Below are 27,326 nucleotides of genomic sequence, written 5' to 3'. Positions count from 1 at the left end.
GAAAATTTTCTTTTTTATTATTATTTATAATAAGAGCCATTGCCAATTATATCTTCATTAATAGTAATTATGCTATGTCTTTCATTAGTTTTATCAATAGTAATTCGTGTTCAGCTTTATATGTAATTCACCCTCTAATTTGATATTTATGTGTTCAATTGTGCCGTTGAGTTTTTCCGCCAAGTTGTAAGGTTTATTCAAAATATCTTTCCTCCTCTTATATGTATAATGTATAGGCTTCTATTTATCTGGTTGAATTAAAGTTATAACATTCTTTTTTAATTATTCACCTCTTATTATGTTTGTAAAAAGGATCCACTTGGCAGTACTGTTTCAGGAGGTTTTATGTCATCAACATCACACTTTTGGACCATCACAGTCCTCTATGTATACATTTAACTTTCATTGCTTAATTAAGTTTTAATCTTACACTGACTAAAAGCTAATGATATAGAAGAGAGATATTTTGGTTATTTCTTTTGATAACTGCAGTTTTTGTTAGTTAGTTCTTAATTCCTTATGGGTTGAGCTCAAGAGATTTAAAGCCGTGTTGGTCAATATATATGATATTTTTTAAGAATAATTTTATATGCACATCTTAAATATAAATTATCTATAATTTTACTCACATTTTATTATTACTTTAAATAAGCTCATCGAAAAATTTATATTTGATTACTAAAATATGAATAATATGTTAAAAATATATATATATATATAATTTTATTGATCATAACTTATCATGTGACTTAACTTACACAAAATTTAATCAAAATGTTCACAAGTAATTAGTTGATTGTAAAATATATTTTAAATAAGCAACTATGCATATGAGAGGGGAGGTGGACGGAAAAGAACTTGGACTAGGCCCATTATTGGCAGTTGGAGTGGGCCTATTTGGGCCCAAGTTCTTCACCCTCTCTCCTTCCAATTTCCCCCTAAATCTTGCTCTAATTTCTAAAACGATTTTGATATACATTCCTGTAGAGATTTTATCTTAGATCGTTATGTTCATGGCGGAAACACAGCTAAATGGGGTCTGTGTTGGCGCCAAAGAGATGCTGCTTCGCCTTCTCCAAGGTCTTCGTATCTAATCAAAATCTGATCGGAAGTTTGGCTCGGTGGCTGGGTCGATCCTGTGACATAAGTCCAGTCTCACAGGTTCAAATTTGGTCAAGTCCATAAAGATGACACGAGTCCGCAGATGATTCGCTGGGACACGAAGCAGCCGGACCTGGTTCGACTTTCATCTCATATTCCAATTTAATTCTCTCTCTATTTTTTGTTCTCTTCCTTCCTCTCGCGGAGCTCTGGATCCTCTCTCTCTCCTTCTCCCCCAGGAGATTTGAACCCTAGTCTCAGGTTCGAAATGATCTTCCCATTCGATTTGATCCATTTCAGTCACTTCCTTCTTCCACCTAATTGACTTTTTTCTTATCGAACTTTTTCTCCTTGTTTTCATGATCTCTCGCTCCTTTTTCCTGATTCTTTTTAGATGATGTTCTCAAGTTTTGATTGTAATGGTCGAATCTTTTTTTGGGTCTGGGTTAGGTATATGGATTGTGAGGGCCGTTTTCTTTAATTTGGGTTCTTGTGTATATATTGTAGTTAAGTTTGACATAGGGCATATGAGGAGCTCATGGCTTGCAAGAGAAATGATGTTTAGAAAGACAAAATCGATAGGATTCATAGTTCTGGTCTGTTCTCCGTAGGAAATATATCTTGATGCTTATGGCTATGTCATTTTATTTGTTTCAGGTGAAAGATTGATGTTGTTTGTAGTTTGACAATAATTTGGGTCCGCTAGCAATCGAAGAAGGAAGAATTGATCGTTGAAGCTTTCCTGTTAGACGATGAAGCTCCAAACATATGCAGGGTTTAGCTTCTTAGCCACCATTGCCGCAATTTATTATGCATTCAGCAGCAGAGGGCAGTTTTATCCTGCCATGGTGTACCTCTCAACTTCCAAGATCTGCATTGTGCTTCTGTTGAACATGGGACTGGTCCTCATGTGCATAATCTGGCAGTTAGTCAAACGTTTGTTTCTTGGTTCTCTTAGAGAAGCAGAAGTTGAAAGGCTTAATGAACAATCTTGGAGAGAGGTCATGGAGATCCTTTTTGCTCTCACTATATTCCGGCAAGACTTTTCAGTCACTTTTCTTCCTATGGTAACTGCTCTTCTATTGATTAAAGCCTTACATTGGTTGGCTCAGAAGAGAGTCGAATATATCGAGACAACCCCATCTGTTCCTATGCTGTCTCACGTGCGGATTGTTTCTTTCATGGGTTTCCTTCTCGTCATCGATTGTCTTTTCCTGTCCAGTTACTTGAAGACTCTCATGCACACGCGACAGGCATCAATTGACCTCTTCTTTTCATTTGAGTAAGTCTGTTAACTGGTTTAGATTTTATAGCAAAAGTTTGATGTCATTGTACATTAATGTGATGGTTGCTGGCATTTGTGCATTAAAACTCATGCCTTCATAGAATTAAAAACTGTTAAGCAGTGATTGAGGTGACAAAGCATTAAAAAATCTATTTTGAGATAGTTACATGTAAAGAATACAAGGTTTAGATCTGATAAAGAGGATGATTGGTGGTTCCGAATGGCCAAACTTGATAATATATGAGGGCCAATTTACAGTTTACTTTGTAACCTAGGTCCGCCTTTGGGCCTTCTGCCTCCATCCTCCTCCTTTGACACCAAGTACATACTTTGGTCCATATAAGAAGTTATTTGTGTCTTGTACAAAAAGCCAGAGTTTGTTAGACTGACAGAACCATGTAGTAAAATATGATCCTGATACCTGATTAATGAAAAACAAGGTAGGAATAATAAGTAATCAAACAGCCTAAAATAAATTCATACCGTACAACAATATTATTTTCCTATCACTGCAAATGACCTTAAATAGGAGTGTTGAATGGAATAGGATTTGCAAAGTTGTCTTTAGAAAAAGAAATTGTGCTTTGACCTGAACTTATGGAACGAAGGGAACACCATCTCATTTTTTTTAGTAAGCTATGTTCAATGGAGTTATGCATGTAAAAATCTTTAGCAGTGTAGATAATACTTTGGTTAAGAGCTTACTTCTTGATTTGTCGGTTTTGTTCTTTTGACCCTCTGTGAACTTTGGATTATAAATTTCTTTTTTACTCGTATATCATGTCTATAATGTAAAATTTTCACTAGGAAGAAATAGAGATTGATTCTACCATTTTCAATGTTTAGGAATTCTTATTTACGTCCATATTCCTGCAGCAATATTGCCAGGAACTTTTGCCACAAACTTACACTTGCATTTAAATAACTTTTAGATTTCCTTCAAATAGGTTATATATTTTTGGTCTTGAAATGTAATGTGATTAGATAAATCTCATCTCAGATATACAATACTAGCAACAACCACAGTGTTCACATTTGTGAAGTATGTTTTCTACGTGACCGACATGCTAATGGAAGGGCAATGGGAGAAAAAGGCTGTTTATACATTCTATCTGGAGCTTGTCCGTGACCTTCTGCACCTGTCTCTTTACATATTCTTTTTCATAGTAATCTTTCTGTAAGTATCTTATGCCTTTGCTTAATAACGCAATATACTATGTTGCATTGTGTGTAACTAATTTGATCAAAGCTGGATATATGTATTCCTTATATTAGTTCTTGTTCCTTCTCAGCTTAGTTCTAGTTAGTGAAGGCTGTCAGAAGTACTGCTGTTGTGAGTCAATATACTGCTTATCTGCTTTTAATCGTAAGAACGTGATTATAGGCCAAACTGTTATGCATGCATACCATACTCCTATTGTTTATTTCATAAAAAATAATATTTACACATAATGGATGTTTGGTCTCGAAATTTTGCTAATTTAGGAATTACTAGGTATTACAAGTGGCTCAGAATTGTGCGTGTGGTTAAAATGTGTATCATTTGTCATCAGCATTTCCTAGACTCTCTGTTTTGATACTTAGCGCACGACTTACATGTAGACAATTAGCAAACTTGTTATTGAGGCTGTTACATCAGGTCCTGAAGTGTCTGACACTTGACCTAGAAAACTCACGGGGACACTATTTTGATGCTCAAAGTTGAAAAAATATCTTATGTTAGGTGGTATCATTACCAATTGCACATGCTAATGTGCAATATGCTTATTTCTATTCAAAAAAAATCACTTTTTACACTTGACAGGACATAAATGAGAAGAAAACATATGAGACACTAAAGTTGGTATGCACATCTTAAGACTTAAGATTATCTTACTTAGATGATACTACTGAGAAATCTCTCCGACTGTACTTCTTTTCTTTCTTTTTTAATGTCATTCCATAGAACTTGGCAAAAGTTCAATATGCCTAGTTGCCTATATGCTTGTGCATGTTAGAGTGTGTGTCTTCCTAGAAAGAGAGAATTGGGATTGTTAGAAGCAGCTGGCTCATTCCTTGTGGATACAGCTCTCTTGTTTCTATTAGGCAGTTCCAAATTAAGTAAGTTCATATTCTACATTTAAGTGTCTGACTCCTTCATTTTAAAGGGTAGAGTTGCTGGGCATAGCAGTCGGTTATGTTCAACAGCTTGGATCTGATTACTTTGCATGGATCATCTTTCATAGTTATGTACACATGCACTACTAAAATGATCTTTCTTTTTTTTTTCTACTTAGCAACTGCTGTGTTTTTATGTTTTCTATCCCAGTTATCTTTATTAAAAGTTTATGTAGGAATTAGTTGCAGCTTGCTGTTCATAAGATAAAATATGGAGAATTTAAGTTTTTAAGTGTTTGTCGGATATTGATATTAGGAACTATGGTCTCCCGCTGCACTTGATCCGCGAGTTCTATGAAACATTCCGTAATTTCAGAGTTCGCATTGCTGATTATGTTCGCTATCGCAAGATCACTTCAAATATGAATGAACGCTTCCCAGATGCAACTTCTGAGGAGCTCAATGTGTAGGCACTTTACTTGAATTTCATTATTTATTCAACCCAGAAATTATAATATTGTGATATCAAATGCTTTTACCTATGTATACAGAAGTGATGCAACATGTATTATATGTCGTGAGGAGATGGTGACTGCCAAAAAGTTGCTATGTGGGCACCTTTTTCATGTACATTGTCTGCGATCGTGGTTAGAGCGCCAACATACTTGCCCTACATGCAGAGCTTTGGTTGTCCCCCCTGAAAGTGGCTCTATTGGTTCTGGGAGGCAGCATGGGGTTCCACCAGAATCTCATCAGCCTGGTAAGACTTCTGTGCTCTTGCCTTTTCTTTTCTTTAAAAAAAAAATAATAATTCATGATTGCATAGCTCGATACATGCAATAAACTATCTTTACTTTGGAAGTTTAAGAATCTGCGAAGTTGCAAAGGAGGTTATCATGCCTTTTGGGTGGACATAGTGCAGCCGTTCGAGTTATGTATTTTTCCACTTTCTAGAAGGTGTTGGAGGGGTAAGCTAAACCTAAAAACCCAGCATAGCAAGGCAGGTCAAGCCTCCCTAGCCCAGCATCCTGCAATTTACTATTGTTTTAGAAAAGATCCGCCGTAACGTTTCGGCTCCCGCTTTAAACAGAGTGTAGGCTCCACTTAAGTCCCACCTAGGTGACCACTTTCGTATCTCATATCATATTTTAGCATGTAGATTGACTCTGAAATTAAAATTTATTATACATGTTGATGAATATTAATAGATTGTAACAGTTTTTTATAGTTCTTAACAAGAATGCATTAGTATATTGTTTAAATCGTATATAGCGCCTAGCACCTCGGCGCTATATGATCCCTTGTTTTCCCGTCTACCACCTACAACCTTTTAAAATCTTGCTATTTACTAATATTTGGGCAGAATCAACCATTGGCACCTTCTTCATGGAATGAACAGCCGTTCCATGTACCTATTCTAGAGCATCAGCTGTGAACTATTAAATATATCTTTCTCCATCTTTTTCTTGTAGTGAGTTTGACTTTCAGTAGTAGCATGTGTAACCCAACACCATCGTGATCATATACTCTCATACTCCTCTTTTCAGCACAATTGTATTTCGCTCCAGAGATCGACCTGGAATGCTGTATTGCTTCAGATCCCTCAATTGTGTTTTAGAAATTTGTATAGCGAGGTCCATGTAGCCTTAGTGTATTTTATGCTTTAACTGGCTAAAAGTTGGTGTCAATGGCCGGAGTGCCAGAGTTAAAAATTGAGTCAACTAGAGTTTGTCAACTATTAGCATAACTTTGCACATTGCTGTTGATTTAAATGAACTAGCATATAATATAATTGAAAAGAAAGAAAAAAGGAACTTTCTACTTTCATTCCTTTTTCTCCTTGGAAATACCACGCATCTTAATGTACAGGACAAAATTTCCTTTTAGAGGTGATTAAGCACATAAAGAAAGGATGTGGTCTATTTTAAAGCAACTACCCTGTTTATCCAAATTATGCTTGTGTACTTAGTATTATAACACATTTAGAAGAATGTCTAGATTGTCTTATTGCTCTTTCTTTTTGCCAATATCCTATTGATTTAAAATGGAGTCAATATTTAGGGCCTCATTTGTATTGAGATCAAGGAAAAATCTAGAATAGCTATTTAGATTCTTACTCCTAAAATTGCACCTCTAATCTAGAGTAGGGTATTTTAATGTTTACTTATAATCTAGCATAATGGTATAATACTTATTTTTGATATAATATAAAGTTGGGATGAAATATAAATAAGTGAAAATTGGCTCAAATGTGCTTGATTTGATATATAAATTTAAATTAAAATGTTCTCATTTATTTTAGAGTATGCAATGCATACTTATTAATATGTAATGAGATAGATGGTAGGAGAGACGTGAAAAAAATGGACGGAAAAATTAATCAGGAACTTTTGGTTTGGGAGGTAGGTGGATGATAGGATAGAGGAGAGATGATTTTTAAAATAACTTTAGTCAAGCCAAGAGTAAATTTGTACTTAGGCTTATTCACCAAATAATTGAATAGTATTTTGAATCTAGAGTAGGGATAATTTGATATTTCTATTTCTTTTCTAATCTATAATAATGTTACCTAATGGCCTAGTCTAGAATAGGGAAAAGGTAATCTTGAAACAAATGGGGGCTAAATGTTCAAGTAATCGGACTAAGTTCTCTTTGATGAATTTTAGTTGAAAGCAGCAAAGAAAATTATAGTGTATCTGGGAACATGAGATATATCTAATTAACTATTGCATTTCAGCTGGTATTTCTGTAGATTTCTATGTTTATTGTGTGAATTTCACTATGGAATGTATCTGTACAGATTTCCAGGGAAAAAAAAATTAGGAAGCAACTTGTTTTACTTTAATACTTCATTTTGTTGGAAAATATGTTTCTGGTGGAGGAGTTTTCAGTCTTTTATGTGGTTAATTTCACTGGTATTGCCTTTTAGCTTAGACACTAACATTCTACCTAACATCATCAGGATCAGCAGCGGCAGGCACATCCACTCAGGGTTCCAATGGTGGTGCAGCAGGTGACAAATTAAGCCCACAACAGGCAAAGCTTCATGCTGCTGCCTTGGCTGCTTCAATATATGAGAAATCATTTGTTCATCCTTCAGCAAACACATACTATCGGTATGCATATTTGCTTTTAATCCATTTAGATAATTATATTGTGTCCTACCTTTCTGAGATTGCCACACACTAGTGGCAACTACTTTTTATGTAGAATATTGGATGTTGAAAAAAGAGGCTCAATAGATTGAGTTTGTTCTAGCATGCCCATCTCTTATGTGAACTTTTGCATCTAGGCGTAGAATAGTGTCTCATTGCAACTGGATAGAGTCAAATACATGGCATATATTGTGGTGCTGAATAAATGATTTATTTTAAGTGCCTGAATGGGAAACTGGTATGGTGCTAGACCTCAAAGCAATTTAGACTTAGGAAACATGTAGGAATCAGGAGATTCCAAAGATGCTGCATGACAGCTTTTATACAATTTTCCTGGTACTGAGTAGACTATTATCATATTGGAGCTTGAGTAACTTCTCATACTGGATAAGAGATTGAATTTTGTCTTGACTCTTCCTAAAAGTTTGGTTCAGCATTGGGGACAGTTATCAAGTTAAATGTCTTCAGCTGAATCTATAATATACAAATGGAGTAGGCCGCTGAACTGGCATCCATACAATTTGAAAGAAGGCTATATTTTGCAGCATCCATGGTTAAGGTTAATTTGTCTATGCCTCTCTACTAGGTAACTTTTCTGCAGTGGACTTATATTGCCTTTATTTGTGTTTCTTGGTTCATTGCCCTGCATGCTGGGCCCCAGATGCACCCACCATCAATAATTCACTGCTGTGCCAGAATACTCATACTAAAATACTTAGTACCCGCTAGAGAGATCTTCTTAAGTTGGTGACTTGGATGGACAGCATGTGTGGGAATTTTCAAGACCACACAACTTTCATCCATAATAACTGCTACTAGCTGTCTAGCTAATCCTGGTTTCTTGTTGTTTCCAGGCCCTCAGGATATCCTTTGCAACCTCAGATTAATGCTTCACAAAGGGAGGCGTTGAATAGTGGGGTCATGCAATCTACTGAATCTTCTGGACAATTACAACACCAACCTTCACCAATAAGTGGATTCTATTCCACATCTATGCCTTATCAGGCTACTAATTCCAGTAGTGATCCAGACTTGCAACTTTCACTATTAAAGGCACATCAAAGTTTCATCCACAGTCAAATTGAGGTAGTGCATTTTCCACTGCTATTCACTTTATAACCTATAAATATTTGCTTCGTCATTCAATACCTGCCTTGTCTTTTGCATAACGTAGCACATAAAGATATGTTCTCTAGTACTTATGTCAACCTTGTAACTAACTTGTATAGACGGCCAAATGGAAGCCTCTTATTGGTTACAAGAAATAAAAATGATTGAGATACTATGACCTGATGGAAGTTGCCCTATTAAACTGCTCAAATTGAATGTTATACCCTTAATATTTTCTTGTTCTCAGTCTGCATTCTTGTAACACATTTAACAACCTTTACGGTTCAACATTTTTCTTCCCAGTTTCTGCAAAGCCAATTGAAAGTTCTACAGCACCAGAAAGATCAGTCTAAAGCAATAGATGCAGCGTCTGCCATCACCGATTTGAAGGGAAAGGCTGTCGTGTCGGATTCTGCTGGATTTACAGCTGATTGTGGTCGCCATGGGCAGATCAAAGACGCCGATACAGATTGAAGTTCCTGGACAGGGAGACTGGAGCCATACTGAATCAAAGACTAGGAATTGACAAGATGAACCATCAGTTGATACAGAATTCCATGGTTTCAGGATTTTTGATGTGCTTGGTGTAGTCTGTTACAAGTCCTGGCCTTTCTGTCGGCTATAGTCAAATCCTGTTGTTTGTGCTTCATCCCAATATATCCACTCCTTGTACAATTGTTCTAGCTTTTAGGTAAAATGATTAAACATTACATAAGTGTTATGCTCCAAAGATTGTTGGAATTATGCATTACTGTCTCTAAACCAAAACTTTCTTCTGGGAAAAACTTTTCTTTTAATCTTTTCTTCTTTGAGAGAAGAACTGCTAACGCTGAGTAATAATTACCTGTCTCCACGTCTCTTTCTCAAGTTTGTTAGCTATTTTGATCATTATCTACAACAGCATACTCTTGGACAACCCTTGTGCATAAGTTAATGCCTTCCAGTCTGGTAGGGTATGATCTCCCAGAGGGACAATATCATATCAATCTTGTACTGTTACTTGTTACCCAAAGCTTATTATTCAAGTACTAACCCGTTGTACTATTCCTTAATTACTATGTCTATAATATTGCTGAACTAAAAGTCAATGTTTGGTAAAGCATCCCAACAACCAGAACAAAGCACTATACCTAATAATATATGTATATATAAAAGACTAGGAAAGTTAGATCCTCATTGATTCTTTTAGCACATGTGAGCAAATACTAGCCTATATCACAATCACAGCTGTCTTGATTGAGACAAATTAAACTCCATTCCCCACCCAATCTTAATTTATTGGAAAATTGATGGAAAACATTGTATATTTTGTTTTTATTATAATTATTTATACCACACTTTATCGATTAGAAAACACCTCAAATCATTAAACGAAATATTCTATTGATTCCACAACTAAAAAATTTCTCTAAGTCGTGTCCATTTTTTTATGACTTAGGCAATGAAAATACTTTAATCATTTTTATACCTAAGATTAAGTTAACTAATATATATATATATATATATATATATAATTTTTGATGATTAAACTCAAAATACAGAAATTGAATGACCAAAAAAAAAAAAAAACTTATAAGATAGAAATATAATTGCAAGGCATTTTTTATATCAATTTCCCCTAAATTATTGGATCTATTTGTCACAGTCCATAACTTTTCATGAGAAAAGTAATTTAAAATAATTAGAAAGGCAATATGTAACATTTTAATCATCATTTTACTTTCTCTCCTTTATTTGCAACCAACATTACTTTTGTCACATCAGCACCATCACCTTGCCTCCATTAATTAAACCGAAAGAAAAAGAAAACTACCGACACATTTCATGCCCACTGCTACCATGTCAGCCGACACCTTCTATGCCACTTCTTCAATCAGGTACATCTTTTTGAGTAAATATTAAGTCTTTTCATATCTTCTGGATGCCAAGCCTAAAACCTACGATTTTCCTATTCCTATTCCACATCATGTCTTTTAATAAAATTATAAATTTATATTCTATATTTTTATTATTTATAAATCAAGCTTTTTAATTAAATTTTCTTATAAACTAACTTAATAGTGCACGTCTCTATTGGCGTAAGCATACTTTTCTATTTCTTCTGGTCCGGGAGATCACCTGGTGATTTGTCTACAAATGTTAGCCCATTAATAAATGCACGACGACTACGACTACGACCCCGACCCACACATGGTAGGACTGACTTTGGACTTATTAATATATAAATATAGGATTTTTACCTGTTTCGAAATTATTTATTTATTTTGATATGATTTTTGAAATGAATTGTTGGCACAGAGTTGGAGAAGTTGACATGCCTCAATTAACCCAAATGTAATTTTTTGGCAGTGAGTTTGTAAAATAGAGAAAGTAATGGTTGCTTTCTGCAATAACTTATTTGCGAAATTTCCCTCCCCCGCCCCGCACCACCCCTTGCATTCTTACATTTAACCCCTTCCTCTGTAGTCCTGCAGTAAAAGAAGGGAGTGTCTCACTGTTTTCCCACTCTTTCGTTCTTCCTTCTTGTTACCTCACCTATATAAGTCTTTCGCTTCCTCTCTCTCTTTCTCCTCATCGCACTCCTTTCTCTCTGAGCCGACCTCGGCATCGTTTAGGGCATCGAGATCTCGCCGGAGAAGGAGCGGGACACCATAGATCGAACGAACCTGGCCGGAATCTCGACACCGATCTCGCCGGAACCATGTCTTCCGGCAGATACATGGCCTACTCCCCTTCTCCATCAACCGCCCCTCACTCCCCTCACATCTCCGGCCTCCGCTCCGCCACCGGCGCCGCCCTCGCTGAGCAGGAGAAGTAAGCCCACCTCCCTCAGCCGTGGATCTCCCTGTTATGTTTCGATCGTTTGGCTTTTCTTGGGTTTCGGTTGCGGTCGAACTAGATGTGTCGACCCGTTTCTCGCTTCGGTTCTGTTTTCTGGTATTTGTTCTTTATTTGGGCTCGTTTTGGGTGACGAGATGGTGATGCGATGAGGATGTTATTTTGCACGATTTGATGCGATGTTGAGATCTTTAGATCAGTTGTTTGCTTTCTTTTCTTTCGAGATCGGGGTTACTGATGACACGATCCTCATATCGATAAAACTGTCTGGTTCTTGTGTAGCAAGTTTTAATCTTTTTAGATTTTCGAGTGGTAGGCGTGGTGAAAATTTTCTGGATATCTTAAGTGATGATGAATTAGTACGAGTGCTCGGAGTCGTGAGTACTGAATTGTAAGATTGTGATGAGCATCTGATGATCTTCTAGCTTTCTTTCTTGATATATTACTAAGATGTCAAAGGCTTGAGCAGGTATCTGACGGAGTTGATCAATGAGCGCAACAAGCTCGGCCCCTTTGTGCCGGTGCTTCCGAATAGCTACCGGTTGTTGAACCAGGGTGAGCTCTGGTACCAAAATAAGTTAATAACTATCTAAGTTATCTTGTTGCTTTATGTAGAGTGTTGAGTGTTTTTTACACTCGTTCTTGTGGCCTTGTGGAAACATTTCTTGATGCCTTAATTGCGTACTTATTAGATGGATATCTGACAATTGTGTTGAGGTGTAATACAGATTTGAGTTTCCTTCCCTATTTCATATTAGTTTATCTTACACACTTAGTTGTCTGGAAGATTCGCATCCTTTGGACGAGGTGTCAGTAGTACTAGCGGAACCAGGATTATCAAAGAATCCTACATAATTAAGTTTAGTTGCAATGGTGGACGTTTGTCTGATTGTGCTTCACCTCCAGAGTCCCCTGATAGTACTATCTGGAACTATATTTATGCCATTTTCAGAGGAACTGGGAAGACAAGAGATTCTTTACGAAGCAACATATAGGTAAAATAAACATCATTTTCTCCAACAGACCAACATGGAAATGGTCGAGAGCACCTATGTAGATCCACAAACCATCTGTTTTTTCATATGGTCTTAGTAATTTGAGACGATTTCTTATAGTAGTGATATAGACTCTTCTACTTGGTTCCTCTTTTACTATATTAGCGTGTGATATCTTATTAGAAAATTGTCCTGTCAAGTAATGGCTATTTAGTTGAGAGTTTTACATATGTAGAAACTAAAGAACTTTTCGCACCAGTGACTTTGCACTAACCTATCAAGTTAACTGATGGTCCGTGCATTTACTAATGACTAATTTCTTAACAAATGCTGACTACTACATCTTATGATTGAAATTGACATTTTGAAGCAGAAATTTTGCGTGTTTCCACCCTTTTGGAGAATGCATCTCTTTTAAATCAGACTGGGATTGAACATGGTAGCCCACTAACCACTGGAGGATTATTTTCAAATGGAGGAGCAGCTGATATGAATGGGTGGGCATCAGCGTTTCAATCAGAAGTATGGATACTGACCATTAACATAATTTCTATTCGTATCTAATTACTATGCATTAGGTTTCATTCTAACCTAAATTAACTTCCTATCTGACTCCTTGCATTCTGAGTGCTTGTGTTCTCACCTGGTTCCATTGGTTTCCGGTGAAATTGCATTTCCTGTACTGCATAATTATGACCATGGCGCACTTGATGTCTCTTTCCATGAGTTACTGAACAGTGTCCTATATTATCACGATGGTCAATCAGGACTAGCTACCATTTCCTGTTCTCTGCTTGAAATAGTCATATAGCCCTGAGTTGACTACTATTAGGTATTTAATAGCTTGAAATGTTTAGAATATTCCAGACTGACCAGTTTCTTAACCTGCAAATTTCGCAGTAGGCTTAACATATTTTGTTCCTGGTGGATATCGTGTGTCTTGAACCTCAATTATATGTTGTAGAATGACGCAGCCTACCAATATTGTATAAGATGTACAACATAAATAAATAAAGGGTAATTTTTATATCCATTCCCTGTAGATGTATCTTCTGAATGTTTACTTCTCTTGCTCCTAATTGTACGGCAACTTATTATTTTATTCTCGATTTTTTCTACTGTTTCCTAAAGCTATCATCTGCCCTATTGTAAAAGCCATTTGTGCAAAAGATAGTCTAACATTATCATATGTATCCCAGTATAAATTTCACATATACATTGCTCTTTAGATCGGCGGTTAAGGCTTTTCCATGCGCCTTGACTGGTGCAGGTTCAAGTCACAAACCTCTCCTATAACATGAGATCAAGTTTTGTACATCTTTTGCTTCCCACATCTCGCATATGGGTGGAGCCTCTTTCAATGTGATGCCTTCTATTATTTTTGACTAGGTTATTGCTTATAACATGCAGAAATCAGGATTGTTGCAGCCTTCATCTGTACATAGTTGGCTTGGTTCTCAAGGAAACTCCTCTGGCCTCATTGTCAAGAAGACAGTCAGGGTTGACATTCCTGTGGATAAATACCCGACGGTAAGTGATTGATTTTCCTTTTACCCTCAAGCTTGTTTTAGGATATCGTCATCATATTCTTCTTTTCTTTTTCTTTTTTTTATAGTACAACTTTGTTGGCCGCCTCCTTGGTCCTAGAGGAAATTCTCTCAAGCGAGTGGAGGCAACTACTGATTGTCGTGTTTTGATAAGAGGTCGAGGGAGCATTAAGGATCCAACTCGGGTAATTATCCTGCCACGATCACTTCTGAATGTGCATATCTCCTATTACATATGGTTGCAAGAAAAGTTGTTACATGTTTGATGAACTTATTTCTGGTGAGCAAAAATAAGTGTTAAAAACTTAAAATAGTCATACGATATCTACTTATCTAGTAACACAATTTTATGCATCTATTAACATGATAGGACTATGTATTGCTAGAAACCTTGCCTACAGTGATGATGCGTGGATGAGATTTGAAAGCAGTGATTTTTGTTTTATTTGTAGATATTACTTGGTGCACAATATATTATCTTTTGAGTTTCTACTGTTTTAAGAATTAAATGGATGATTTGACTATTCAGGAACTACTTTCTACTGTTTTAGAAATAAATAGCTGATTTGTCTCTATAGGAACTACACCCTATATGGTTTAGACAGGATTTTATATTTTATCTAACTGTAATAACATCTAGATTCACTCGGAGACAATGCGAGGTTACAGTTTTATTGATATGTAGTGAAAACGGAAATAAGATTTAAGATATCTAGGTTTTATTGATATGCCATTTAGTTTTTTAAACTATTACAACCAGACAGCAAGTGGTGGGAGGATTAAATGACTTTTTAACATTGACATTTGCTGAAAAAAATTGGTGGTTGAACATTAGGAAAACATGTTTTAGCTACTTAATGAAAGATAACTAGAGTCTACACCTTATAGTTTTTCTCTCAAAATCTTTATGAAATTATTTCACAGATATGAATATAGAAAGGTAAATTGTGCACATAGAAGAAGCAAAAATTATTTGAGTACTTACTGCATGGTGGAATAATTAATAGGAAGGGCTCACGGCAAAAAAATTCAGAGTGATGTTTGAATATCCACATTTAAGAAATCATCCTGATCTGTTTTTGAATGTGCAAATATTATGTGGTATAATTGGTTAATTCCTTAAAACTTTCTGATGAAATCAACTCTGGCTGCTACTCCTCAGGAGGAAATGATGAGAGGAAAACCAGGATATGAACATCTGAACGATCCCCTTCATATATTGGTCGAGGCAGAGCTTCCTATTGAAATTATTGATACTCGTTTGATGCAAGCTCGTGATATCTTGGAGGATCTGCTCAAGCCTGTGGTATTGCAATCTTTGCCACTTTCAGAATAAAGCTTCATCACCTTAATAGAAGTCAATGGAAGATCCTAGTTACTGAATTCTTTCCCTTTTATGCAGGATGAATCGCAGGATTTCTTTAAGAAACAGCAGCTGCGAGAGCTTGCCATGCTCAATGGCACACTTCGCGAGGAAGGGTCTCACATGTCTGGTTCAGTGTCCCCCTTCCACAATAGCCTCGGCATGAAGAGAGCCAAGACCCGTGGGTAGACTGAACTTATTATACTGTTAGGCTCTCTATTCAGGACCAGTATTCTATCTGCCTTTGGCAGCTATTATGTTGGCGGTTGCGGTGCCAACCAATGCCCTGACTGCCATCGGGGCACTGGCATCGAGGCCCTTCCTAATTACGTCTGAAATGTGTTTTCTACTATTGGATGGAATTTTTTTATTATTGCAATATAAAGAGTGAGAGCTGTTTGGGTTTTGTGAAGTTAGTTCTTAGTGGGACCGATGATATATATTTGTAATATTAGTGTCACTGTTGTTGCACTTTTGAGCTAAAGCAGTAAGCGTAAGTTGTATAGAAGGATTTTGGAGTTTTTGTATAATTTTGGAGAGTGGTTTCCTGAAGCCGAGTGAGAAGAATCAAGTCCTTAGTGATTAGATATCTGTTTCATGTGGTGATCCCTCTTAATCATTCAATCTATTGTAGAAGGATTTCAGTTTAAATCATCCTTGATTCTATTAGATGGAGCGTGTGAAATTCAGATGCCTCACATTTTCATTTATGCTTGTTTATATGCATTAAATTCAACTTTTACTTTTTGGAGAGAGGAGAGAGAGTTTGTGGATGCTTTTGCTGAATCCAGTGATAATATATGTTGGTTATTTTTGGGTAAAGATTTTATGTTCTTGTGTTTTGGTTGTGGTACGTCTGATCACTAATAGCCGAAGAATAATACAGGAGATGTCGATAATTAATGGTTGCTTGTGGAGCTCTTTGGAAGAGGTTGGTTGCTCAGATAGTTAAATAGCCTGCAGAGTTGGGTTTGGTGCGAGATTGCAGATCGGTCCAGGCAAGCCGTTGAATGCTCGCAACTGCTTTGTTGTGAGCATTCGATAATTTCGAGGGAATTCCTTTTAGTACGATCAGTAGACTAATGTGTTGGCAGACGGATGCTGCATAGATCAGCCACACTGAAACTACGGTCCCAGAACAGCGTCTCAGATCCCAGATCCTTATCCTACCTTATAAGCCGGAGGAAACTCTTACAACTCAGTACCAGGTACTTTTAGCTCTCGTTTCAACTGTAGAATAAGAATAGTTTTCTTCTAAAATAAATCTCCTTATTCTCGTATAGCAACTAAATAATAAATTATATTTTTATAGTATAATAATTTATTATTCTCTCTTACCTTATTCCGTTCAACTTTTAAAAAATTATTTTATAATAATATGCAATTGTAACTTTACTCATGCATCACTTAATAACAAATTATCTCAATTACAATAATAAAAAAAATCTCTCTCTTCTCTTGAAAGAGGGTCATATCATTTTTTTTAAGAGAGTCCATAGACTAATAATACAAGAATATAAGTCTACACACGACAACTACATCAATCTGCACTGCCACGTACTATATAGCTATATATCTGCATAATTATTATATAGCTCCGTATTATAATGCAGGATCATATGTCCAAACTATAAGGACATAAATTATATATGCTTATAAATTTTTATTTTTGTGGGATACTCAGAAATGCGAAAAATTAATCCTAGTGTAGAAATGTTTATGAGAGTAAGTGTGAACTTACTGTGCTAGTACGAAAAAAATTTAAATTATTTATTTCCTCTAGCTACGTGGAAAAGTTGAGATATACAAGAAAGTTCAGATTAAATACAATGTAGTGTGAGTATATGAAATATTTTAAACCCACAGTTATAAAAAAATATATTATAATTTCAGACAAATATTTTGTACTACTACTTTACATCCAATCAATAGCATTTATATTTATATAAAACATCACCAATTCTTAAAAAGTAATTCACTATTTTCTAATATTTTAAAATTAACTTTATATCACATTAAATATAATAATTATTTTTTATATTAGTATTCAATCTTAATGTACAAGTGAACGGAGCCTTAATTGTCAGGAAAGTTTCAGTAGCAAAGAACTTTAGGCAATTATTCTTAATTTGAAGAAGATACACTGTCCTTGAGTAGATGCAGCATTAGTATGGAGAGTAACAACTACATATGGTAGAAGCCATTATCTGATGAATTGAACAAAGATAAATTTACATTACTTTGGTATCAGCAAACATCAATCAAAAGATAACAAAGAGGGGTATCATGAAACAAAATCGTTGCATTCAAATAAGCTGTGGTATGACAAGATTCTCTTTGACCATAAAAGGTAAATGGGAATAAGTCTCAACTATTGGGTGGTGGACAACATAGAATGATAGAAACAATAGATGATTGAAAAGCAGAGGATGAAACTGCTACGAAAAAAAAGGAAAGAAAAGAATGCCAGAACTTTTTGCCATATAACTGTGGCAGCTAGAGAAGAACGTATAAGAAATATGAGTAGTAATTGACAAGGTAATCTATTATCCAAAGATGCGGTAAACGTCTCAGTAATTAATGCAAATTAGCTGTAGTAAAGTTGAAGAAGAAAAAAGGAAGGAGAACAGCATCAAGAGATAAAATATATATGGCAGAATGCATGAGTAAACAGAAAGCAAGCTCATTCTTAAGCCACATAAGAACTAGTAGAGCACCATCAACAATCACTTTTTCTTTTGGCATCATCTATTTAAAACACACAACACCAACAAACTGGTTCAGAATTTTGCAAAGATGCTGTATGTCTGATATGCCTATTATTTATCCTCCGAGGTGTGGAGTTCAAAAGAATCATTTCAACCAGAATAACAAAGGTCCCTGTTAAAGAGAGAATCTGTCTCTGTACAAGTGCACTAAAGCAGGTTGTAGAAACAAAACGTTTAAAAATCTTACAGGGGTCTTCATGGCCAATTGGTCATCCGTAGCTATGTGCCGGATCTTTTAACTTCTGGTGATGATTCAAAGATTTTTAGCTTAAAAGAAACATTTCAACCAAGAATAGAAAGAGCACATCTACCTTTCAATATAATAAATTCATTAAAGAAAACTGAAAACCTACAAAGACCTCTTAGAACCGAAAGAATCACAACCGAGATATTATCTATCAATGAATAACATACATCCGAGCATTATAGTTATTATAAAAAGGGATTGCAAACAAGCTAAATCCTTCTAACATTTCCCTTGAGATCAACTTTGTTTCTTTTTTTCAATGAAACAAACTTTGCAGTGCCAATCAGACACAGAACGGTTAGAATTGACCACAAGTTCAACTTCCAATCCCGTGTCTTAGATTAAGCATGTTCAGATCTCCGTCTTGTAATCTTTCACAAGAACAAATATCGCATTGAGATACATGATTTGATCCTTTTATAAGCAATTAACCTAGATACACATCAACTTAAAAATAACAGCAATGGATGTAAACGCAGAGCATATACTGATAGCCATGTTCAAACATGCGAAACAAGCATATACATATATGTGATATAATATTAGTTCGACATTAAATAGCCCAAGAACGGAGCAATCAACCAGTAAACTTACCCAACCCCATTACCAGCCTACTACCTTCACTTCTAAATATCCCCAAAGTAAATCTACCCATTAAAGTTAAAGAACAACCCACGGAGACAAACATCAGCACAGCAAGATATTACCTATATAACTTGGAAATCACTCACATTACCCGCTACTGCTGCACATAGTAGTAGGCAAGAGGATCGGTCGCCGGCGCCCCCATCGGACGCGGAATTCCCTCATCCTTCCCTTCCTCCCTGGGCACGATATCCACAAGAAAGTCAAAAACATCGGTGCGGGTGATGGCGGCGGCGATGTCATTCTTCTGCAAAGTCCTGCGCTTGTTCTCCTCGGCGTGCGCCCACCCCCGATGCGTAAGCTCGAGTATGAACATCTCGCAGGCCCGGGCGAAGACCACGGGGGCCTCAGCGGCGATCATGCGCACGTCCTCGTCGGCCTTCATGATCTTCTTGATCCGCGCGAGCGGGAGATTGTGGTTCTTGAAATCGGTGGTCTGCTCGATTTCACGGCACTGGTCAGCCCAGAACATCTGGAGTTGCTGGTTTTGTTGCTGCTGCTGTTGCTGGTAGAGGTGGTGGTACGCTTGGTAGGGAACGGCAGCGGCCGCAGCGGCGGGGTAGGCGACCGGAGTCCCGACGCCGATCACGGGAGGAAGGGAGCCCTGCGCCTTCTGATCCATGAAGATAGGGTTGGTTTCTCCTGCGGAGGAAGAAGGCCAAGATGTAAAATAAATTGGAACTTTTTTCCGATAGGGATCGAGAAATCTAGGGTTCAATGGGAGGAGGAATGAGATCTAACCTTCTTCTCCGGGGAAGGGGAAGATTGGATGGAGATCTAGGGCTCCGAGGGGGATAAAGGAGCACGCAATTGCTAATCCAAAGGAACCGGTTTGAATTTAATTGGTAGAATTCTCCTTCTTTATGATTTAGAGACAGAGTAGAGAGAGAGAGAGAGAGAGAGATCCTAATTTGCCATTGGATGGGGGAGGTGAGACTTGAGAGGTGTTGAAATGGTGGGGGGCAAATAAAGGAAAAAGAAAAGGGAAGTCGTCCAAGCTTTAATTAGGGGGCTACGTGTCAATAAGTTGTACCGTTAGGTTATTATACTTTTATATGCGACGTGTCAAGCTTATAACTGCCTAATCCTGTCCGAATACAATAGGTGTGTTGCAACTAACCAGCTCTACATAGGATCCCGTTTCTATGATCAAACAGATTGTAGTTTGGGACTCAGAAGGATAGCTAAATAGTGTGATTATTTGGAGTAATATTTTGATAACGTATAATTCTGATTAATAATTTAATAATGCATATAATTTAAAGTCTAATTAGATGACTTAATATATTAATTAAAATTTAGTAAAATTTAAGTGTCTGTCACTTTAATAATAAAAATATATATTATTTAGTTTTATTATAAATAACTCTAATAAAAACTAAATAGTAAGATACTATTAAAAAAAGAAGAAGAAGAAATCTTGCATCATCTTCACACACTTTGCAACAAAATCTCAACAATCGTTTTGTATCAAATAAACAAATAATGGCATTTGTGAATCACAGGATTATCCCTCGTAATAACCAAACAAGTGAAACAATCCAAATAAATCAAATACGGAGAAGACACGACAACGACGGCGACAATTATTCGCCGCCTCCGTAATCACCGCCGCCGTCATAACTGTTGTCATAACCACCGCCGCCGCCATCATCGCCGCCATCCCAGCCATCACCGACACCGTCACTGCAGATCAAGAGTACCGTAGTTATGATGGCAAGCGATGCCGCAAGGATGCAAAGCAACGCTACAATCGGAGTTTGGAGGATTGGAGGCCCTCCTCCCAAAGCTGCGAGGATCCTCCTCGCCATCTTTCTCTCGTTTACTTTGCTTCGCACAAAAACTAACCGACAGATGCGATCATACCATATAAATACTACAACGTTCATGTTTCAATCAATATCAAGAATATATTGTATACTAGACCATTGGATTAACAATACTAAACCCATTGGATCATTACCATTATTATTATGATTTTAGATAAGTTTGGTTTGTTCTTAGCACCTTGTTTTAGCTCTAGAAATAATTATTCAAAACTGTGCGATTGCTTAAAAGGACTAAAAGTGATAAGGTAGTTTGAACACTAGAGATTAAAAAAACTCAAATTGGCATTGGGATCCTCCTACAACGTAATAATCGACAGCTCGAATAGAATGATCATTAGTAGACAGGGAGTGGATTAGGACTAATTTCCTGTTCAAACTATTTTTTTTTCGGGGGGGGCGGGGGGGGGGGGGGGACAAGGTGATTTGTGAGGGAAAATATTAACGATTAGATATAAATTTATTCTCATTTTTAGAGATTTCTTACTTGGGTTAAGTTATAATTTCCAATGTGATTTTGCTTAATATCAGCTTTTCTGTGTACTTTAAAGTTGAGTATTTAACTCCATGTATTACACATTAGATGAAGCAGGGAATAAAACGAGTGTTGTAATAGTTAGTTAATTGTTAATGGTGATATAAGAAAAGTTAATTATTCTCATAAAATAGAGTTGGATTTGACGAGGCAACCGTAGTTTGGTCGCTTAGCTATATGTTGGTCCCAAAAAGCATTCATCCTAATAATAGTGGAAATAGTTTGATCATACATAGTCTAACTTTTTCTGTTTTCAGAGAAATATGCATCCACTTCTCAGTTTGCTTTGAGTACAAGGAAATAATACTGTCGTTATTTATTTGATCATTTCTTTCGAGTTAATTATTTATCAATTGATTTAATAAAGATATAATAATTAAGATCTTTAAGCGTATAATAGGAATGAAAGATATTACCGGTTCAGTAGAAATTTTTTAATTTTTACATATATAACTTTGCACACTATTTTTTGATAATAATATTATCATAATATTTTATCAAGTAAAAAAATATATATCAAGTAAAAATATTTTATAATTAACTTGATGAAATAATCCTATTTTATCTCTTTGATTATTTTTTATTATTTACATGTATCTCTTATTTATTAGTTTAAGATTAATTTGAATTAAATTTTAACAGATAGAGATAAAAAAATTATATTTAAATTGAGTTTTATCATTAAATGATATATTTAAGATAGAAAGATTAACAAAAAATAGAATGTGTAATTGAAAAGTTAGGCATAAGTAATTAAATCTTCTTGACTAAAATGATATTTTTTTTACATGATGTGGTTTTGAAATTAATACTAAAAAATCGATACCGGATATGAAAACTGACTATTATAATCGTTGAATTAAGATTATAATTTTTAAAACGGTATTAAAATATTTACGTATTTATAAGCAAACTATATATTTATAGACAACTATAAAGTGCATAGATGAGAAGTAATGAATCAATACTTAAATAAAATAAATAAGAATTATTTCACTTAGATACTCTAAATTATTATTATTATTTTTATCTATATTTTTACCATGTAAACTTTGAACTTTTATTTTCTGTTTAGTGATTTATATAATTACTATTTTTATTAGTTTAAGGGGATATATAGATATATAATTTTCTTAGTCACAAGGATGTATATGTCTAATTAAAAAATTTATAAATAATATAATAATAATAATTCATATGGTCTAAGTGAAATTATTACGTCTAACTTTTATGTTCCCTGTTCTTTTTTTTCTATTAATATTTATCTCTTAAATATGACTTAATAAATATAATTATACTTTAATTATAAAAAATATCTCTGAGTATTAAGATATATTAATTGTTAAATCTCTTTTTACCTTGGAAAGATAGATAGGTAGATAGGTAGGAAGGATAACGGAAAGAGCTTCAGTTCTCGTTACAACTCTCCCACCACAATAAGAAACGAAATAGAGGTAACATGTTGAGAGAGATTGCAACAATTCTTATTATAAAAATACTTCTCCCAGTACAACAACCAGCAAACCTTATAGTACAATGATATTAAGAACCTCCACGGGCATAATCTAAGTGAAATTATTCTTAAAACAATAAAACACATGTATAACAATAGCAGCTGGCTAACAACCACCACCTCCACCACAACCACCACCACCACCGCCACCGCAGCCGCCGCCACCACCACCACCGCCACCGAATCTTCTATTGTTTCCTCTACGTTTCTTGTTTGATCCATCATCACCACAGATCAAGAGCACCATGGTTAGAATAGTAAGTGATGCTACAACCAAGCAAAGCAACATGACAGTAGGACTTTGGAACATTGGATGTCCTCCCAAGGCTCTCAGGATCCTCGCCATCTTCCCCAATTGCTTCCTACAAAATACTCGATCGATGCAAGTATCCCATATATATACTGCTACTATGTCTCTGAATGCGTGCCGCAACTAAACAAAACCCTGTCTACGAAGCTTTCTTAGTTGACTTTCTCTGCTCGTTTTGTTGATCTTTCTCTACTCATGGTTGGAATTAATTGACATACAACATCGCGGAAACTACACATGACGATAGATTATAGTTGACTTGTATGATCTTAGCTTGTATGACGTACGACATCGCGGAAACTGCATATGATTGCTCATGGTTGAAACAAGAGCCCATTCGATTAATTGTTCTAAGCCCAAATTGGATAACTTAGAAACAAATTTAGGAGTTTGTCTAATAAGAAACAAAATATAAAGGTACGACGAACACTGGATTACAATAATTATAGTTACAATAAGAAACAAAATATAGGTAAAAACGTATTCAGGGATTGCAACAGTTATAATTACAATAATTCTTCTCCCAGTACACCAGCTACCATTCTAGTACAATAATATTAAGAACCTCCACCGCCGCCGCCACCACAACCGCCGCCGCCCCCGCCACAACCGCTTCCATGGGCATGGGCGCCGCCGCCGCCATGGCCATGGCTTCCATCACCAACACCGCATCCTCCACCCCCGCCTCCACAATTGCCGCCGTAGTAGACGGCAGGGTTCGTGCGACGTTTCTTACCGGAGCCTCCGTTTGATGAACCATCGTCACCGCACCCAAATATTACCACGGATACGATCATCATTGACGCCACCACCATGCAAACCACTAATAAGCTCGCCGGAAGATGGAAAAAAGCCACTTGAATTGCATCATCACCACCGCCATGGCCTCCTATAATTCTACCCATCTCGATCTCCTTCTTCTTAGCAAGCAATAGCAATAGCTGATTACTAAAATTTTCCAATAGATTCGTTTGTGATCGTGGAGATAATTAATTAGAGGAGGATATTTACTGGCCGACAATGATAATGATTGGAATAACAGGAGTCACCCATAAAGGGAGGCCTTTTCACATTGCTCGATCACGACCTTCAATAATTGAAGTACAAAAGAAGAAGAAGAAGGTTTTATTCTTATTTTTATTTTTATGGGTAAACATGAAAAAGATTAAAATTTAGAAGAGTATATATGCAAATTACTATTCCACATTAACCCCTCTGTTTATTTTTATCACAAAGAGGAAGGTTCACAAGTCCTCATACAAAACGACACTCAAGAGACACAATTACCACATAAGCCGAAGCCTCCGCTACAATCGATTCCGGTGCCGTCGCAGATTCCGGTGGCCCCGATGAACGACGGGCTCCTCCGACTCCGCCGACGAGATCCGGGATCTTCGACACAGATGAAGATGATCCAAGACATCACGGAGAGCCAGAGGATGATCACGCAGTATAAAGCTTCACCTCCAAACCCATCACTTGCCCAAGTTTCCATTTCCATAACCAGAGACTACTTACCTCTCTCTTTCTCTCAGTTTCCCACTAGCTTATTATTAGGAGCTTTGGTGCCCCCATTTATGGAGTGCTTGGTCTTATCCTTTTCCTTTGTAATTAATGACGACGGTAGAGCCGGTTGGTTGGAGAAAATAGTGCGTTTGCTTAAGAGACTTGAGAAGACTGAAGACTTGGGACTGTTGGAATAGATGACTTACTACCGAAGGAACTCAGTTCTCTTCAGTGAAGTGTGGTGTTTCCGATAGGGTGGCGGGTTCGAATCTATTCCGGTCACAATAATATAAACAAGAACACGAATATAATCTAGTTATCAAACCAATTATACTCATAGATTATTAAGTGACATAAATTATTTAAATTTACATAATTTATTTGAGTTAATAAATATATATATATTTTAATTATAAATGAGTCATAATAAATTAATCCAGTCATAAACAGATTGACGGATTGAATAATAAATAAGTTAGCCAATAAGGATCATAAACCAACTAAATGAGTCTAAATAAATAATCTAGATGATATAATCCTGCCGAGTTTCTTTTGCTATCTGTTTACTGCGAAGGAACAAGGAAGACATTTGATATTGTTTGATCTCAACGTGATCTCATGCAGCACCAGCCCTTTTTTCCCTTCAATATTTTTTTACATAAATTGTCAAAATATTATAATAAGCATCATAAATATTAAAATATTATATTTAAATTAACTCTTTCAGAGTTATCATTATAGTTAATTTTGACCGTATATTTATAGCGAACAAATACATACAAATAACTAAAATTTTCTTGTTTCTTAAAATTTATACATAAAATATTTATCACTAATTCTTTTCTTACAACAAAATAAAGTTTTTCTTGTTTATTGATAACATTATATATAGTTTTTAAACTATTTGAAATAGTTTATACAAGAGTAAAACAGTATTTCATTAATTTAAGCCTAGTTTTAACTGTGATCACTTAGATTTGACTGTTTAAAAGGGTTCAATAATTTCAATAGCAATTATACTTTGTGAAGAATGCAGTGGTTCTTATGATAATTTAAGAGTTCTCATGGACAATTATGTACAATTCTTTCTTTTTTCAACTTTTATGATCTCCTCAACAAGAAGGGCCCTGGGCTGTGGTGGGCAAGAAGTCTCTGTCGAAACTTTGGAAGCTTTCGGACGGCAGTTCATAACTAAGCCCACTCCTTTTTGTTCCTAGACTTCAATTCATAACCACTATAGTGGAGGTAGATAAGTATAACCATCATACTTAAATGACACTAGATAGATATTATCAGTTTTTATGCCTTATTATCATCACACAAAAAGAATTAGTAGTCAGAAATCCTCTGAATTCATTGTCAACCGATATGAATCTTTTCAAGAGTTCCGATCCCCAGCATGGTTTACACATTCGAAAGGAGCAGATATATAGTTCAAGAAATAAATTATGCATCACCACCGCCGCCGTCGTCTCCTAGAATTCTACCCATCTCGATCTCGTCGCTTCTTAGCAAACAATAGCTGATCATGACTACGAATTCGCCACTGTAAAAGGGCCTTTTTTTTTTTACATTGCCTGATCGTGACCTTCAATACATGATATACATAAACTTTACTTCACATTAACCCCCCCTCTGTTTATTTTAATCACAAAGAGGAAGACTCGCAACTCCTCGCACAAAACAACACTCAAGAAACACAATTACCACATAAGCCGATGCCTCCGCTGCAATCGCTTCCGGTGCCGTCGCAGATTCCGGTGGACCCGATGAACGACGGGCTCCTCCGTCTCCGCCCACGTGATTCGGGATCGTCGACGCAGATGAAGATGATCCAAGACATCACGGAGAGCCAGAGGATGATCACGCAGTATAAAGCTTCACCTCCAAACCCATCGCTTGCCCAAGTTTCCATTACCATAACAGAGACTATTACCTCTCTCTTTCTCTCACTTTTCACCTGGCTCTTTGGGACTTCGGTGCCCCATTTATCGAGTGTCTTTGGTCTTATCCTTCCAAACTTAATCGACACGTTCAAAGGCGATGAGGTCAAACGTTGAGACTTTTGGCCATGGCGGTTGATTAAGAATAGAGATAGGTTCGTTTTTTTCGACGGTGTTGAGAGGGACCCTCCGCTCGAGTCCTGCGAAAAACGACAGGTTGTAAGAAATTAATACAGCCGGTGTTGTTGAGAGTTAGCTGCTGCCTGTTGACATATTTAAGAAAAATCGGTGGAGTTGCGAAGATATGTACGTTGTGGTTGGCGGTTTGGGAAACGGATACTCATCCATAACTTAATGCCTAAGGATTTGATAGCGTTGGCGTCTTAATATGATTCCACGTGGCATCTTAACAACTAGACGAAGAAAACTCGAAAACATAATTACAGTAGTTTAATTCTTTTATTTTAAAATTCAAGTATGAAATGGAAGTAATAATATAATAATAGTTCAATAATTGAAGGTGGCTTAAGAAGAGTAGGTCA

General features: G+C 36.3%; 3 protein-coding genes across 7 annotated transcripts; 2 read left to right on the top strand and 1 right to left on the bottom strand.

Annotated features, from left to right (window-relative positions):
- Positions 1 to 1,055: 1,055 nt before the first annotated feature.
- On the top strand, positions 1,056 to 9,545 carry LOC140779492 (ERAD-associated E3 ubiquitin-protein ligase HRD1-like). Of its 2 annotated transcripts, none has more exons than XM_073124571.1 (8): positions 1,056 to 1,237; positions 1,759 to 2,383; positions 3,387 to 3,563; positions 4,800 to 4,949; positions 5,035 to 5,243; positions 7,446 to 7,599; positions 8,493 to 8,724; positions 9,052 to 9,545. In XM_073124571.1, the coding sequence occupies exons 2-8, from the start codon at positions 1,854 to 1,856 to the stop codon at positions 9,220 to 9,222; spliced, it is 1,623 nt and encodes a 540-aa protein (XP_072980672.1). In that variant the 5' UTR covers positions 1,056 to 1,237; positions 1,759 to 1,853; the 3' UTR covers positions 9,223 to 9,545. The 2 variants fall into 2 exon arrangements, with proteins under 2 accessions (XP_072980672.1, XP_072980671.1); XM_073124570.1 differs by having other exon boundaries at positions 1,234 to 1,362.
- A 1,725-nt stretch (positions 9,546 to 11,270) lies between these two features.
- LOC140778967 (KH domain-containing protein At5g56140) lies at positions 11,271 to 16,076 on the top strand. Of its 4 annotated transcripts, none has more exons than XM_073123881.1 (8): positions 11,271 to 11,562; positions 11,903 to 11,977; positions 12,056 to 12,141; positions 12,952 to 13,103; positions 13,992 to 14,111; positions 14,197 to 14,313; positions 15,291 to 15,434; positions 15,531 to 16,076. In XM_073123881.1, the coding sequence occupies exons 1-8, from the start codon at positions 11,450 to 11,452 to the stop codon at positions 15,678 to 15,680; spliced, it is 957 nt and encodes a 318-aa protein (XP_072979982.1). In that variant the 5' UTR covers positions 11,271 to 11,449; the 3' UTR covers positions 15,681 to 16,076. The 4 variants fall into 4 exon arrangements, with proteins under 4 accessions (XP_072979982.1, XP_072979983.1, XP_072979984.1 ...); XM_073123882.1 differs by having other exon boundaries at positions 11,273 to 11,562; positions 12,955 to 13,103; XM_073123883.1 differs by lacking the exon at positions 11,903 to 11,977 and having other exon boundaries at positions 11,275 to 11,562.
- A 2,878-nt stretch (positions 16,077 to 18,954) lies between these two features.
- On the bottom strand, positions 18,955 to 20,095 carry LOC140779829 (nuclear transcription factor Y subunit C-6-like). The gene is made up of 2 exons (XM_073125113.1): positions 19,893 to 20,095; positions 18,955 to 19,793 (listed from the first exon to the last, which is right to left on the bottom strand). The coding sequence occupies exon 2, from the start codon at positions 19,771 to 19,773 to the stop codon at positions 19,246 to 19,248; it is 528 nt and encodes a 175-aa protein (XP_072981214.1). The 5' UTR covers positions 19,774 to 19,793; positions 19,893 to 20,095; the 3' UTR covers positions 18,955 to 19,245.
- Positions 20,096 to 27,326: the final 7,231 nt, after the last annotated feature.

The sequence above is a fragment of the Typha angustifolia genome, chromosome 15, assembly GCF_048772165.1.
Source record: "Typha angustifolia cultivar Huaian chromosome 15, ASM4877216v1, whole genome shotgun sequence".
In the NCBI taxonomy this organism is placed as follows: Eukaryota; Viridiplantae; Streptophyta; class Magnoliopsida; order Poales; family Typhaceae; genus Typha; species Typha angustifolia.
Note: the sequence above shows the minus strand (reverse complement) of the source record. Positions and strands in the feature narration are given on the sequence as shown.

What these genes read in the sequence shown, in the direction of transcription:
- LOC140779492 (XM_073124571.1), top strand. Translation starts at nt 1,854, where the DNA reads ATGAAGCTCCAAACATATGCAGGGTTTAGCTTCTTAGCCACCATTGCC. An exon ending in ACCAGAATCTCATCAGCCTG is followed by an intron (nt 5,244 to 7,445) that starts GTAAGACTTCTG and finishes TAACATCATCAG; the next exon opens with GATCAGCAGCGGCAGGCACA. An exon ending in TCATCCACAGTCAAATTGAG is followed by an intron (nt 8,725 to 9,051) that starts GTAGTGCATTTT and finishes TTTTCTTCCCAG; the next exon opens with TTTCTGCAAAGCCAATTGAA.
- LOC140778967 (XM_073123881.1), top strand. Translation starts at nt 11,450, where the DNA reads ATGTCTTCCGGCAGATACATGGCCTACTCCCCTTCTCCATCAACCGCC. An exon ending in GCCCTCGCTGAGCAGGAGAA is followed by an intron (nt 11,563 to 11,902) that starts GTAAGCCCACCT and finishes TTCGAGTGGTAG; the next exon opens with GCGTGGTGAAAATTTTCTGG. An exon ending in CTACCGGTTGTTGAACCAGG is followed by an intron (nt 12,142 to 12,951) that starts GTGAGCTCTGGT and finishes GACATTTTGAAG; the next exon opens with CAGAAATTTTGCGTGTTTCC.
- LOC140779829 (XM_073125113.1), bottom strand. Translation starts at nt 19,773, where the DNA reads ATGGATCAGAAGGCGCAGGGCTCCCTTCCTCCCGTGATCGGCGTCGGG.